This window comes from Diceros bicornis, chromosome 36 (assembly GCF_020826845.1).
Source record: "Diceros bicornis minor isolate mBicDic1 chromosome 36, mDicBic1.mat.cur, whole genome shotgun sequence".
NCBI classification, from domain to species: Eukaryota; Metazoa; Chordata; class Mammalia; order Perissodactyla; family Rhinocerotidae; genus Diceros; species Diceros bicornis.
The window spans coordinates 24,728,676-24,745,898 of NC_080775.1; the positions used below are offsets into that span (position 1 = coordinate 24,728,676).

General features: G+C 37.2%; 1 protein-coding gene across 1 annotated transcript in view; it reads left to right on the forward strand.

Moving 5' to 3' along the window:
* The window catches only part of GPR158 (G protein-coupled receptor 158), a 373,712-nt gene extending 360,668 nt beyond the window's left edge, over window positions 1-13,044 (forward strand). The window contains exons 10-12 of the mRNA XM_058532588.1: window positions 4,086-4,191; window positions 7,653-7,799; window positions 8,612-13,044. Coding sequence (XP_058388571.1) covers window positions 4,086-4,191; window positions 7,653-7,799; window positions 8,612-10,087 — 1,729 coding nt within the window. The 3' untranslated portion in view covers window positions 10,088-13,044. The remainder of the gene's footprint in view (window positions 1-4,085; window positions 4,192-7,652; window positions 7,800-8,611) is intronic.
* The last annotated feature ends 4,179 nt before the right edge of the window (window positions 13,045-17,223 follow it).

Here is a 17,223-nt window from a genome sequence, read left to right on the forward strand (position 1 = left end):
CTGGAAACTCCATCAAGGGGCCAGGAATCAAGAGAATTTGCCACCTTGCTTTGTCTTGTTCCACCTCAAGAGAGAGAGGAGAGAGAAAGAGAGTAGAACAGGGAGGAAAAATGAGAAGTGAAATATGAAATTATAAATAAGCAAAGAGAAGAATGGTTTCTCAGCTATACTCAGACTAGAGGGAAGGATCTGAGAGGAGATGCCCTTGGTCCAAAATGTGCTCAGCACCAGAGAGCCCTTTGTTGTGGGGCCAGAGCTCCATAGCCTGTACATTTCTCCCAAACCATCTCCCAAGAAAAACTGCTTATTTTGTTTGTTTCCAGAGTATTAAACAAAATGTTTCAAGATCTAACAAACATGCTTCTCTAGAAACAGTGATAAGTTAAATGTTATATCAACAAACCAACTAAAGGGTTATAAGCATCTAAGAAGGCTTATTATGGATGAGTTTAAATGTCTTCTAGTGTCAGAATGTGACTATGTCGGGTTTCCCACTTTGCCCTTCAGTTAGCTGCTCGATTTCTTAGAACCAAATTAGTTGTCCAAGAAATTCAAACTGTTCAAAGCAGTTGCCTAAGTTGATCTATATTCTTTTCTACCTTAAGATCTACTCTGTTCAATTTTCATCATTAGATGTTTTCTCAATGTATTTTAAACTCTCAACTGGCCCAAGTCCTTTCAGAAGTAGGTGAGGTAAACTACTTTTTCGTGAATTTTTTAAAAAATTGTTAATAATAAGGCAATAGATGGTCATTACAGAAAAATCATAAAATGATAAAGAAAAAAATAAACTCCCTAATTCAACCACCCAAAGATAAGCATTGTTAACATATTAATATATCACTTTTAGATATTTTTATATCCATATGTATATTAATGATACATTGTATTTGATAGCTCCTTCTTAGGAATGTCACAGGGCAAACTAGCATACCTAGAAGTCCTGCTGTAAGGAAACCTATTTAACTTTGTTTAACCAGCATTTTCCAAACTTAGTTGACCATGGAATCCCCCCAACCCTCAACTGACATTTGATAACAGCAGCCACACCTCAGAAAATACTGTTTTAATAGTGGGCCAAGGAGATAGGAAACATATGTTAAATACTTGTTGAAAACAGCTTTCTTACTGTGGTTAAGTCTTTCCTGCAGAGTCCCAAACAACCTGTCAGTCCAGCCAGAAGAATCATAGAAACTACGAGCTGGGTTCATAGAGACACAAGCTCTTATTGAATTCTTCACGTTGAACTTAGTAGATTTGCTGTTGAGTAGACATACCATCCTCACAAGATCACTTTTCTTCCAGGCAACTGTGAGGTCCCCTATCAGTTTTGAACAGGGAGGACTTTCAACGGTAGCAGAGTGATCAGCCTTGGTAGGCTTTGGTATTTTTTTAAGCAAGCCTAAACAAAGCTGAATAGGAAGCCCTATATTTTAAGTTCCAAATTTGACTTACCTTTCTGCATAGACCAGACTCAATAAGATTGTGGCATATTGACTGCAAAGAGTCATAGTATGTATTAGCTACTCTCTCTTGGATATTTGATTTGTGTGGCCATAAAAGACCAAGGATGGAATTATAGTTTAATGCAGTAAATCTACAGATTTACTGGGGATGAGTAGGGAGCAAGTAATAGGCAGTAATAGTTAAATCAAGTATGCACAATTTCTTATTTACACGTGGACTGAATTCATATATGCTTGGTTCCAATATTGATAAAGTCCACGAATAAGAAGCAATGACATAATAATTTAAATCAGCTGGATCCATCTTGGTAACTTTTTCCTGGAATGAAATCATGTTAAGGCTTCCAACATCAGCAAAGATAGTCTCTATCAGTCGGGCATATGTACTCTTTCTTATCTGCTTAAAATATAAAATTATATATACATAAAAAATTATGACTACATGTTATATACAGAATTACTTTCATTCTTACCAAATTGTCAGATCGAACAAAAATAAATTTAAAAGAATAAGTCTAGAAGGGTAAATAATGCAGAAGGCTTTTGCCCAGTCTGTTCTAATCCTTTACTTATTTTTAGTACTAAGCATTAAGGAAAGCTTTGGGAAAGTGCAAGACTTTTTTTAAAAAGTTTACTTTTATTCTTAACTTCAATTTTCAGATATTTCTATGCCCCTGACTTTTAGACCTATTTTTTTAAGTTGAAATACTCTTTTAAAAAAATGAAACTTTAAAACTACTGCAAAACCCAGTTTTTCTTAAGATATTTCTAGGCAGAACTCCAACCTCAAAGACCTGGCAGTAATTAAAAACTGATTAATTTAAGGATAATTGATGTCAGTATACTTCACAATTATTTTTTGGAAGATTTACGTTTTTTTAATTTGAAATATGTGTAATGATTCTTCCTTCCAGATATTGTCAGGCTAGTTTAAAGTTCACTTGTATTGGTACTTGAGATAGGAATTCGCAGTACATGAGGAAGCTTTTAGACCATAAATCCATCTCCTTTGATGTAACTGTCTGCTTCCGTACTGGCAATGGCCCCAGCAGAGTGGGATTGTATTATTTTCCCAGGGCGTGTCTTATATTCTTCTATGCCTCAATACTATGCCTCAGACACTGTAACTTGTTACTGAGTATGATGATCCTATTTCAATGCTTAAAAAAATCTCACCTGACCCAGCACAGCCTATGTCAAAAGTATCTCATCCCTAAACAAAATGAATATTCAGTCATAGTCAAGGCAAATATAAGGCCACTTTTCTCACAAGGAGTTAGAGAAGATGATAATCCAGAAAATCCTTTTTGATTATATGTGAATGATCATGAGCATTCTGCATTTCTGTGTATGTTATGAGTCTTTTTTTTTTTTTCATGTCTTCAGACACAGAGGAAACTATCTCTCTATTTTGGATAACTCTTGAGCTTCCGTTTTAGCTTGATGGTTTTATTTTGGGGCAGGGGTGCAGGGTGGAAATGAAAATGAGGAAGAAATTCATTTGATGGCAATTTCGTTTTAAATATTAATAATATTAATTTACTTAGTAAATTTGTCATGAATATGATATAATGCAGATATAAAAATTAGTTCCTTATGTTTTTAGATGCGTATATGTTTGTTTCATGATTTTATCATGAGCGTTTTCTTAGGATGTTAGCTTTTCAAACTTGAGGATGTATATCATTGAAACAAAATGCTAATTCTCTAGTTCCAAAAGCAATAAAATCTCATATTTAGTTTTCATGGATAAACAATGGATGGGAAAAAATTAAAAGAAGGATTTGATTGCAAAATGACCTTAATAAAAAGCAATAGCTGGTTTCTGCATAAGGACGAGTCCTTAAAACATGAGTTGTAGTTTGTATATGTACCTATTGACTTATGAAAATATTCCAAAATTACCAGAGTAGATATCAGCACTGAATTTTTCCTACACATGTTTCCTGCAGAACTATCCTGGAACACAACTTTATAAATTCCTCAATAAGATAAGCTTTTAAATATTATATTTTAAATTATTTTAAAACAAGTTGATGCTTTATAACAACTAAAATTTTTATTTTAAAGATACATTTTACAAACCATTAGTATATTCATGTTACCCATTACATTGTTTATCATTTAAACCTCTGAGATCATTCACGAAGACAGATAATTACCCACTGTTTTTTCCCTTAATTCTGATTAATATTTTTAAATGAGGAACCTTACAATCAAGAGTTATTTGGATGTGTCTTATAACCGAAATTTGCCCAAAACCACCAGTTTGAGACCTACTCTTCTTTTGAATTTGCGTGTTCACTGCTTTTGCTTGGCAGATTCAACTTACCTACAAAATAATAATCTGAAGAAATACACATTGTATATGTATATACTGCCTTTCTTATCGTTGATAATTTAAAATAACAGATAATAAAGAGTTCGTATCTTATGCATTCAATTAGGGTTATTTAGACCCCTATTCTTCTGTGATGAAAATATATGTCATAGAAACAGCAATACAATTTCTTTCTTTCTCTTTCTTTTTTTAATACGTTGAGGAAAGAGTTTCCAGGTATCCTAGTGTTTTAAGTGGAGATCTTGTCAGATTGCTAACTTGGAGAATTCTCATTTCAGATTTGTTCTTGCCTCGAGACTTCAGTCGGACTGGATGTTGATGCTGTATTTTGCACATACTCATTTGACTGTGACAGTCACCATTGGGTTGCTTTTGATTCCAAAGGTATTCCTCCAACACTTCTTTTCCTCTTGCAAGACAATCAGTTTAAATGAGTGTGGAGTTGTTTCTCCTTTTAAAAGTATCTGGCAGTACATGCAAAGGGAGACGTGGAGGTTTGCTTGACACTCTAGAATGTTTTTAAAGCTCCTTCCTCAGGAAACTAGGTGTGTCTTTTCTTTGGGGATTTATTAAACATCTCACATAATTTTTAAATGCTTTAACTTGTACAAAATCCATCATCTGTTTCATTCCTTTTCCCAATATTTTGATATCGAGCTATATTTTAATTATTATGGGTTTGAAGCGGCTTTCATTTTAGCTATAACATCAAGATCATTTTTAAAGAGATATTATCCTGTTCTAAGAATCTTATTGTTTAGATTCATAGTCAAGAAAGTATTATGTTCTAAACCTTCAGAGAATTTTTATATAAATAGAAATAATTATAATATTGAGTATAGAAGGCTCTTGCTTAATAATGATAGATTCTGACAAAGACTTATCTAGGTAGCATAATGAAATGGGGGTAAATGGGCCAGGACTCGGAATCCCGGGAATCTGAACATGTGCTCCACCCCAGACCAGCTGTGTAATAAAACATTAGCCAACACTTCTCATGTCTCTGAGTTTCAATTTCCTCATCAATGACATGATAGCAATAAGGCTGTTGGAATGAAATAACATGATATTTTTCCATATTGTACAAATTACAGCATTACCATTATTTTCCTTTTTGACGCGTAAAAAAACAACATATTAGAACCTTATATATCTTTTTGTGTGTGTGTGCAAGGAAGATCAGCCCTGAGCTAACATCTGATGCCAATCCTCCTCTTTTTTCTGAGGAAGACTGGCTCTGAGCTAACATCCGTGCCCATCTTCCTCTACTTTATATGGGATGCCGCCACAGCATGGCTTGACAAGCGGTGCGTTGGTGCACGCCCGGGATCCGAACCGGCAAACCCCGGGCCGCCACAGCGAAGTGCGCATACCCAACTGCTTGCGCCACCGAGCCGGCCCCAAACCTTATATATCTTTACCCGTGCCACACAATATAACATTAGCACAGCTAAAACAAGAATTGTGATTTCCTATCTTTTACTCCAGGCTTTACCTCAACTCTCACAGTTAACCAAAACATTGAAATTCAGCCTAATTGAAAAGGCCAGACAATTGTAAACAGAGTAAAATGCCTGTTTTCTTCCTTAGTTGAATTATACCAAATAGCCACAGTTTTTATGGATTAATCTGTTACTGCAATTTATCTCAACCATTTTATACTTTGCGTAGCATGATAACACTTGTATTAGATGGACGTTACTCAGACTGTTTATTTACTCATTCAATAAATTGTTATTGAGCTTCAAAGAGAATTGAAAACATATGTCCATACAAAAATTTGTATGTGAATGTTCACAGCAGCACTGCTCATAATAGCCAAAAAGTGGAAACAATCTACATGTCCATCAACTGATAAACATATAAACAAAATGTGGTATATCCACACAATGGGATATTATTTATCAATAAAAAGGAATGAAGCATTGATATATGCTACAACTTATACAAACCTTGAAAACATCATGCCAAATGAAAGAAGCCAGACAAAAAAGGCCACATATGTTACAATTCCATTTGTGGGAAATGTCCAGAATACGCAACTCTGTTGAGACAGAAAGTAGGTTAGTGGCTGCCATGAGCTGGGAAGAAGGGGAAATGGAAGTGACTGCTTACTGAGTTCAAGGTTTCCTTTTGGGGTAATGAAAACATTCTGGAATTAGATAGTGGTGGTGGTTGTACAATCTTTTGAATATACTAAAATCACTGAATTGTACAATTTAAAATTGAGAGTTTTATATTATGTGAATTATATCTTAATGGATAATTTTTAAAAATTATTGAGGGTCTTTGCTAAGCATTGTTTTATATCCTGGAATAAGAGTCATAAACAGATAAAAATCTGTGCTTTCATGGTACTTATATTCTGGAGAAGAGGAGGGGGAAACAGAAAAGATAAGGATAAAGATTTAAAATAGTATTTAAGATAGAGATAAGTGCTAAGGAAAAATAATAAAGCAGGAAATGGACAATATCTGACAAGTAACTGTTTCGTAAACTCATGATCGTCTCTAAGACTTTGTTCAAGAAAAATAATTCCATTCTTATACATAACCTCCAGGTGGTCTAATGGTAGCATGTGAGATTGTGGAGGATACGGACTTTATACTTTATTCATCTCTCGGGGCTTAAGTTCATGGCACGTGTGCGAACCACAATCTTAAGTAGAAGAGTGAAAGAAAGATTTGTCAGTTTCTGTGGTTTCTCAGCCAGTCCCAATTGCAAAACATTCATTATTGCTTAAATAGAGAATTGCTGTTTCACATGTCATCTCATATTTATGTTCACCTGTCTACCTGAATATTTTAAGAAACATTGACATAAAAATATTTCTGTATCATTAAAGGGTGATCTGTTAATTTCTTTAAAGGACTATTTGACCTCATGACAAGCTGGGAGAAGAGAACCCATGTTCTCTCAATTTTCATAGGACAATCACTTGCTTTATGTATTGTGTAAAGTGTGGCTGGATTTTTTTGATTCTCCCTGCTTTCCATCATTTACCCAATTCGCTCTTCCTCACTTCTCCATTTGAGGAAGAATCGAGATGGCAAAAGTACCTGAAACTGAAAAATATCAAAAGATCACAGAAAGGAAGAAAAATATGTCAAAATATGATGAAAGCAGAGCTTGAGAATAATGAGCTTTAGAAAAAATTCTGTAATTTCTGTGAATTTTTGAATTTTAAACTTAGATACCATCTAGCCCAGAGCTCTTTAGGCGGAGAGGTCACTGTGCTCCAGAGAGGTTCCGTGACTTGTTTAAGATCTCCTTGTCAACACAGTTGAGGTTGGAATTCAGATTCCTGTCCCCTGAGTCTTGAAAGTAGCTTCTTTGAAGCTATGTGTAGTAGACTGAAAGTCACATTCCTGTGATCAGGACCAGTTGTGCCCATAGATGAAATATAGCCTTCCTTCCCGATGTGAAGCCAAATGACAAACACAAGGTAGACCCCACCACACAAACAAATATTCCCATCCAGCTGCCAGTGGGTCTAAATTGCTGCTCTTTGAAAACCTTCTTTGGATTCTTCTACTTATTTTTATTTTCAAAATGCAAATATCATGGAAGAGGAGTAATGTGAGTTAACACTGGTAGACTTTGGAAAAGACAAGGATGAAAATAGGAGTCAAAGAGGGAACCAGGTGCTAATATTGCCTCACTAAGAGCTCTAGCATGTAACATGGAAAGCAAAACACAAATATAGCAGTACATCTTTTATAAAGAGATCAGTGAATGAATTCATCTAAGCTGAAGAAATGATATTAACATTAGAACCTTTAGAAAATTATGTTATGTCTTACAGGGGGTTAATGTCTACAGCTCATATTGAATATCTATTACAGTTTTCACATTCAAGCAATAACCCACGAGATGACATTGCTACAGAAGCATATGAAGATGAGCTAGACATGGGCCGATCTGGATCCTACCTGAACAGCAGTATCAATTCAGCCTGGAGTGAGCACAGCTTGGATCCAGAGGACATTCGGGTAATACCAGTATTTCTTCTTTCCTATTTCAGATGAGGCCCATTTATGTAGGCAAGCATGTGTAAGTTGGTGTATATGTGTGCTCATGCATGCGCATATGAGTGTTAGAGAGAGAATGAGTATTTGTGTAAGAATTGAAGACATCAAATGCAGAGTTAATCCAGTTCTAAAATGTATAATCATTGTATAAATTAGAATGCACAGGCCCATCTTAATAGTCTCGATTGACTTATTGGCAGTCCTAATGACGAACTGGTTATACATGTTCCATAATATGGTTTATGATATTTTGCTGATGGAAAGGTAGGATAGGTCTGTGAGCAGAGAGTGTGAATTATTTAAAATAATCTGTGACAATATATCAGAAGTTGGAGGAAGAAGATGCTTTTAGTATTTGATGGTCTATTGTCCTCTAAACCTAATCTAACATTGGGTGTAACTTTATCAATGGCTACATGATACTTCCAATATTATTCCAGGAATATGGTTTATCAGTAGACGATATACTATGTTTTGTTATGGTCCAGGCTCAGTCTGGTCCACACAACTCGCAAGTTCAAAGTGCTTGCTTCATAAAGCAAGGGTAGAATGCATGTGTTCATATCTTAAAGTTCGAACTCTATGTGAAACAAAATGCAAAGTAATCAGAAAGTAAGAATAAGGAGAAAGTTAATGAGTAGAGATGTTAGGAAGGGACGTAGAACAGTTTCCCTAACGACCTCAAGCTTATTGAATTCAGATTACCTTAAGTAATGTTATCTGGCTGAAACACTAAGTTCTATATCTCTTTGAATTTGCTCTTGTTCTGGCAGGATGAGCTGAAGAAACTCTATGCCCAGCTGGAAATATATAAAAGGAAGAAGATGATCACAAATAACCCCCATCTCCAGAAAAAGCGGTGCTCCAAGAAGGGCTTAGGCCGTTCAATCATGAGGCGTATAACCGAGATCCCAGAGACAGTCAGCAGGCAGTGTTCCAAAGAGGACAAGGAGGTCACAGACCATGGCACGGCCAAAAGCACTGCCCTCATCAAGAAGAACCCGCAGGAGTCTTCGGGTAACACTGGGAAACCCAAGGAGGAATCCCTGAAAAACCGAGTCTTCTCACTAAAGAAATCCCACAGCACTTATGATCATGTGAGAGAGCAAACGGAAGAATCTAACAGCTTACCAACAGAAAGCCAAGAAGAGGAGGCTACAGAGAATTCCACACTGGAGTCTCTGTCCGGTAAAAAACTAACACAGAAACTGAAAGAAAACAGCGAGGCCGAGTCCATGGAGTCTGTGCCTTTGGTGTGTAAGTCAGCAAGTGCTCACAATCTCAGCTCGGAGAAGAAGCCTGGGCACCCACGAACATCCATGTTACAAAAATCTCTCAGTGTCATAGCAAGTGCCAAGGAGAAGACTCTTGGATTAGCTGGGAAAACCCAAACATCAGGCATGGAAGAACATGCCAAATCCCAAAAACCTCTGCCAAAAGAGAAAGAGACAAACAGAAAATACTCAAATTCAGATAATGCAGAGACTAAAGATTCCACCCCCCAAAATTCCAATCATTTGGAGGAGCCAAGAAAACCTCAGAAATCTGGGATTATGAAGCAACAAAGGGTCAACCCCCTTACTGCCAATTCTGACATGAGCCCAGGCGCAACCCAGGAGAAGGACAACTTTGACATAGGGGAAGTGTGCCCTTGGGAGATTTATGACCTGACCCCTGGTCCTGTGCCTTCAGAATCAAAAATTCAAAAACATGTATCTATTGCAGCTTCTGAAATGGAGAAAAACCCAACTTTTTCCTTAAAGGAGAAATCTCATGCCAAGCCTAAGGCAGCTGAACTGTGTCAGCAATCCAATCAGAAGAGCATAGACAAGGCCGAGGTATGCCCTTGGGAGAGCCAAGGTCAGTCCCTTTTTGAAGATGAGAAGCATTTAATTTCCAAGACTCAGGTTCCCCCAGGGAGAGCTAAAGATGGGAATGGTGGTCAGCATTATGCAGCCAATGTGCGTGCTGGGCAATTTGAAGAACTGCCCCCCAAAGTTGTAGCATCAAAAGTAGAGAATGAAAATCTCAACCATATAGGAGACCAGGAAAAAAAGACATCTTCCTCTGAGGAAAATGTGCTTGGCTCCTATAACTCAAGTAATAACTTTCAGCAACCTTTAACGTCGCGAGCTGAGGTGTGTCCTTGGGAATTTGAGACCCCAGATCAACCAAATGCTGAAAGAAGTGTAGCTTTCCCTGCCTCTTCTGCTTTAAGTGCAAATAAGATAGTGGGGCCTCGGAAATGAGAGGTCTGGGATACTTTTAAAGTGTAGCATCCCCAGAAAGAAAAGAAGGAAGAAACCCCAAATTTTATATAAGACAGAAGATAGAAGGATTAAAAATTCCCAAGGAGTATTTATCAATCAAGGGAAATATGAAAGGAATGAGCAGAAGACGACTTAGGAAGCAGAACAACATCAATGGAGTAGAGTAGACTGGCCAAAAAGTCTCTCCCCTGGTAACATTAGCAAAATCCGTACATTTCAGCATGTTTTAGGGGAAGTAGCCCTCAATGTCTGCCCCTGACCAATATTTACCCATGGGACTTTGAAGATCCTAAGCAAGGCAAACCAGAAGACACAGAAGAGGTATGAGATTTTGCAAAGAAGAAGGTATAGACATATGTGACCCCAATTCTAAGTAGCTGACCAAGAAGAACTTACTCTACCTATTTAACCATGATAGCACTGCTAACTTAACGCACCCCCAAAATACCTTTTATATTAATGATTGCTCTAATTTTCTTATACATGTATGTTTCAGTATATTGTTGTGTCTCATATTCAAGCATTCCAGATTGTATAATTTTTGCAAATAACTTTGATATTATGTGACACAACACACGTTTATGCAATCTGCAGCTACTCAATTGTTATTGCAACTTACAGAATACCTGCTATCTATCACCTTTAGTTGATTCCCAAAGTATAGTAAAGCTTTCTCTGGTTTGGGAAGCCATAAGTGTTATGATAAAATCTTTTTGTTTTGGCTGTGGTTTATATATTGTGAATTTGGATTTGACTCTATTATTTCACATCATGGTTTATTATACTGTCTTAATCAGGGTTTTTTATACCAGTTGAGTTTCTTGTTTTGCACTTCTTGTTAGGACTCAGAGCTTTATTAATAATGGAGATCAAGAGGTCCTTCTTAGTCATATGTCTCAATAAGTTAAGGACAACTTATCTATTGTTTGAAGTCAGAGATAGATAACCCCTTCATTCCAATTAATTGTCCCTTTTAACTCTTTCAGTATTTCATACTTAGCAGCATTTCGTAAGGAAGAAGCTACGAGTAAGAAAAAATATACTGTGCATTATTGTTACCGTTGGAAAAGGAAGACTCTAGGAATGACACGAGAATTATAGCAGTACTGCAGACCCAGGGAATTTGCCTTTCAAAACTAAGACAGAAAGGGAGCTCCTGAGAGCACTTTCAAGGGATTATTTTTTTAAAGAGAAAAATTACAATAGCATCAAGATCATTGTATGGATATATTTTTATTATGCATACTGAATATATAATATTTTAAATTACCTTAAACTATTTATTCTCATAAACTCTTGTTCATTGCTTCAGCTAGGGGTAGAACTTGCTGGGCTCAAATCCCAAAGAGATTTATAACCTGATTTATTCAAAGCCTTTAAGGTGATGTGGGCTCTTCATTCTCCCAAGCATTGGAAAGTTTACAAGTCTTGCAGATTGCCGTTGTGAGCCACCTAGCTCAAAATTAAAAATGTAAGGTTTATTTGCAAGGCAAAACAGCCCCCAAAGCATGTTTTATAAAACTTATTGCATTCCACACTGATCTCTTGGCATGGAAATCCTAAGCTGCTGACTTAGCCCTAGTAATGTGATCATGCAAAGAGATTCCATTCCAAAGCTTAGTCTCATTTTATTTAAAGATGAATCACTTAAAAATAGAACCCAGACTTCCCTTTCTCTCACACTAATCACTGAAGTATCAATGGCTTATTTGGCCAGGACATTTCCAGCCTAAGTAACTGTTTTTCATTTTATGAGCAGCAAGGAGAACATGCTAAGAGGATAAAACATGAGAAAAGGGAATCAGAAGGTGGATACAGGGCTGTTCTTAGAGAATATTATTCTCAGTGAAAGGTAAAAACTAGGACTTTTCCTTCTCATCAAAATTTTCTCAACGATTTTTATTCAGGAGTGAGCACTTCACCATTTTGCAAAGCTGTGCATAAATCTTCCTCACCCATTGCTTGCTTTGTGCATTACTCAGGTTGGTGGGGTAGGTTTGAAGAGATATAGAAATTCTATTTTTTTGTGTTTCCTTCATTTATTGCCTTCTTCCCTTGCTTTCCGATCTAGGCCTATCTACTTTGTCACCTTGGAATACAACTCTAAGGTACATTTGAGAATTTGGTTTGGAGGTTCCAGATCAACCTACTTGTTTCGTTTATGCCCGAGATCTATTAGCACTTTATTCACTTTTTGAGAAATAAGCAGTCGAGCATCAATGACTTTTTATTGCACTTCAGGATGATCCTGCTAGAGATGTGGCTTAAAGAAGACTTGCCAAATTATACCTTAGCGACATTCTACAGTCCATAGATTTTTCTCCACCAGCATAAATCAATGAGAGTGCCTAGGGTCTTTCCTAGCGTTTCAATGCCATTAATTATCACCAAGAGGAGTTTAAATCTCCAATTCTTGAGGTTTTTTTCCCAGATTGACAACAAGATGAAAGTGCATACACACTATTAAAGTCACAAACATGTGCTAGGTTGTCCTTCTCAATGCATGTGCAGACTGCATCGTGTCCTTGTTTTTAAGCCAGGGTTTATAAATAAGTAGATTTATACCAATCTTAATAGAACTGTATATTTTATGCAAGAATTCAATGCTTTACGACATGAATTATAACTCAACCCATTGTAAACTTTGGTGGCGATATGGATTTGAAACTCGACAGTTCTCTTGTATTTGCTTCCTAGGTTTCTGCATGCAAGTGGTGACAGGTAGGAGTGAAAAACACTGCCTTTTGACTTCTAGCATTTAGCAACCGAGAGTTGTAGAGTCACTAAAGCTGTAAGTCTCTTCACTTAATCTGTGGTTCTTCTGAAACTATTATCTGAAACCTACAGCATCCCACCATGAAATATTTGGTAAATTTATGTTGTGACGTGTTGCAGCATGTAAATAATTATAACTTCTCTGCAATAAAACATATTTATATGAATGTGATTTGTGTGTTCATCTCTTGAAATTGAATTTATTTCACCTAACTGATTTTGGAAGGAATCTCATATATTTTCAGCTTTGGTACACTTATGCACATACATCCTCATGTTGCCTGTCATCTATAGACATATGTGACTGGCCAAATGTGGCCTCAAACATACAGCTGTCATTTGGAGCCAATAAAACCTGTTAGGACTGTTGGTTTTGATTTAAGAAAGCTCTAGCCAAATGGGAACTAATTCAGCTGCCTCTCTTAATTTACTCAGCACACATACCAGGCAAACTGCCAAGCAACAATGATGATCTTTAGATGAACAAGAGCTCCAATAACACTCAGGCCCATAGGCGTATCCAGTCATCGCCGTGGTATACACAGGAGAGTGTGGCTAAGTCAGAGTCAGAGAGGCTTAACAGAAAGGGCAGGTTCACCAGGCTGACATTCTTCAAAGGTATCAGGTATGAGAGGGAAAGGCAGTAAGGCTAGAAAGGTCATTGTGCACAGCCTTGCACGCCATGCTTCAGACTAACTACAGCTTTATCCTGGAGTACTGGGAGCCATCAAAACACTTTAAACAGGGGCATAATCAAGGCGTGTATTAGAAGGATGCTTTGGGGAGCAGACCAGAAATGGGGCCAAGTGGGCGGAGACTAGAGGCAGCTAGGTCAGTTAGAAAACTAGTCCAAGAGTCAAGGAAAGGGAAGGTGAAGACCTAAGAAGAGGAAAAGATGATACGTTATTTCATCAAAACAGCATCTCCAAATGGGTTTATTGTTATGTTATACTCATAGAAAGTCAGGAAAATCAGAGTAATTAGATAACTCTGTCAAATATAAATGTTCCTTCTAAGTTTATTGACATTTTAGCTAATTTCAAAAATTTTAAAAGCCCTCTTTAAAGATGTGTAGACCTCATATCAGCTGCTCATGAGAAAAGCTGTGGAATAGGGTACCAGTTTCATGCCAGGGGAAACCTTGATACCAAACTGGGCTGGGAAAGGAGCTAAGGGCTTGCAGCAGGATGGACTTCAATTCCTGTCTGGAAGTGGCAGCTCTCTGAAGCAGCTCCATTGGGAAGCAAGTGTGACAAGAGGGCAGAGGACGGAGCTGGACCCTCCCCATCCCTGCATTCATCTTTCCTTTAAATGGTCCATAGCCATCGCCCTTTCCTGTCTTTCACACCTTTGTGTGTTCCGTATTCTATATGCTCATGGTACTTACACGTAGAATCAGTAGTTTCAGCTCTCGGAATGATCCTAAAAGGCTAAGACAAAAGTGTTTGGGGATTAACAAATCGTGAATGTCAAGTCTACTGTGCTTTCTTATGCGATAAGGAAGATAGTCTTTTCGGTGTTTGTTGGAATTGCTTAATTGACGGCTGTATTATTTTTTCATATATATATGCATCACAATAGTCATTGTTTCTTTGTTCTAAATTTAGCACCTTTCTGTTAAAAAATACCTCAGGGAAATATTTCTATCAGAAATTGTCTTTATCACACAAAAAGTAATAGTGTAAATCTATTGTTCTGAAACAATGCAAGTTAGTTAAGATTTTCTTTATTATTTCAGCATATTCCATCCTTTTCCCCTGAAGAGTTATAAAGACAGCAATAATATCTTTCTAATTTTGATCATTTTCTCTTTAAACATTTATTTCTTAGAAACTACAAAGGCAAACTGCAAGCACTTGTATGTTCTAATTCAGTGTTAACTGGTTAGAAGGCAGATAATGAAATGTATGGATTGTTTTTTAATTTCCCTCTCTGTGATGTGAAAATAGTTCCTTGTCAGAAATAAAAGTCTGATCAAATGAAAATGGAATATGAGGGATAAATATAGGAAAAGGTCTGTGCTGCACAATAGGCACATTCCTCAAAAGAAAAATAAGTTAAATATGCAAATAGAAGGTTCACGACAGTTCTTATAGAACATACTCCCATTTCAGTTCAAACAGCAATAGAAAAGCGGGCGCGGGGGAAATGCCCTCTTTTGAACATACAGGAGAAAGATTTTATGCACAGTTTGCCCCAGACATACCTGGGATTTATTCCTCCGTGCCTTTAGTCCTGCTGTTTGGTCCAGCTGAAATTCTTTCCCTCCTTCTTCTCTCAGTCACTGTCTTATGTACGCTTCCATACTAGTGCAATCATATAATTTATTGTCCAAAGAAAACCTTTGAGAGTGAAAGTGCGCTATTATAATTATGCCAGGATAACAGCCAAAACTAAGACTGTCCCGGCAACCCGGATGTTTGTTTGTTTACCCTGTTCAAGGAGCAGCACAAATGCCCCACTCCCTTCGTGAAGCCTTTCCTAACTCGACAGGTCACCCCTCCTTCCTCTGTGCTACCTTGGGAACCGGCTTAAGTCGGTTACTGCACTGACTCGCGGTTTAGTTAATTACATACTCCTCTGCATCATCTGCTAGATTAAAAGCTCCTTGAGGGCAAGGATTTTTTTATTCATCACTATACCCTCAATTTCAAGCAGTGTGCTTTGCTCTGGTTCAATAAATGTTTGCCAAATTGAAATTTTGATTACTGATCATTGTCTAAAATACGCTTGAAATTGAGAATTTCAGGAGCTAGATGAAAACTTGCTGTAGAATTTCTAAAATGTTGAATACTAACCAGTATTCCATCTACATCCTGGCATTTCCTGGAAAATTCATAGATTATGACTGAACCACATTAACTCTAACTCTCCAGCAGTATAAGGTAAATATTGATTTGTCACCATAAGGAGGGAGAAGCCTAAGGTTTGGGACATGGCCCAGTTTGTTAGAGCTATAAAAAATATTCCCATATGTCATAAAAAGTAAGAAATATTTAGTTTGGCTGTAGGAACTTGCTTTTAGTTATTTGAACTCTTTCTGGAAAATAAAGCATGGCAGGGTCTATATAAAACATCCACGTAAAAATAGATCTTGATGCTAGGCTTTCAGATGTTTCTGAGAAATGAGATAATCGGCTATTTGGCTGACTTCAGAATTTCTTATCCATATATTTCATGTTATAGCTATAGAAGTAGTCATAATATGCATGCATATAACTATAAAATTTCCATATGTGAACAGAAAAATAAGGTTACATGTACATATGCATATACATACAGCTTGTTTGTAAATTGGAAAATTATAAAAGACATCTAAATTTGCTGAATAATGCAGATATTAAAAGATCATGAAAAATCTTTTTCCTTCTCTTACATCTGAAAGACTAGTAGCTGTGAACACACGTGGTGAATAATTTAGCTTACGAATCTTTCCCTCTGCTTCTTAACAATACTCCTTACGTATAGCAAGAACTTGGGCGTCGAAGAACTTGGGCGTATTATTGTGGTCCTCAGACCAAGTTCAGTGTCAGAAACATGTAAATAAATAGGTATTGAACCATTGAACCAGAGTCCTGGGGTGGCCTGTAAGGGCATTACTTTCTGGCACGTGAGAAAACTGCAGAGTTGTTCAAGAACACCCAGGTACAAATTCAGTTTCAGAACTGCTTGAATAAAAGAGTCAGCAGGTTGACTCTCCTGAAACCACTTGCTGGAACACTGGAAAGCTGGAAAGGCTGTTATTCAAATATACATAGGCATTGTCCCTTTTTATACCCTCTGGTAAAAAATGCAGAGGAATCACCTATTTGCTCAACTCTGACAATGTCCCACCTGTGCAGAGTCACCAGCACCCCACCCCACCCCACCCCAGTGCTTGGAGACCCAGAAGCCATGGAAAACTACAACAAAACGCACCTCTCCTCTTGCTCTGTGTATCTCCTTGCTTTTATTATATTTCTATATCTTTAAGTTTAAAAACATATTCAAGGGGCCAGCCCCACTACGTAGCAGTTAAGTGCACGTGCTCCACTGCTGGTGGCCCGGGTTCAGATCCCCGGCGCGCACCGACGCACTGCTTGTCAAGCCATGTTGTGGTCCCATATAAAGTGGAGGAAGACGGGCATGGATGTTAGCCCAGGGCCAGTCTTCCTCAGCAAAAAGAAGAGGATTGGCAACAGATGTTAGCTCAGGGCTGATCTTCCTCACAAAAAAAAAAAAATTTCAAAATGTAAATTTAAAGACATATAAAAGCAAATATTTTAAAATCTATTAAAAATCTGTGTAAGTTGGGAGATATTTATAGATATTTTATAACATGTACAAATAGTGGTAAATAT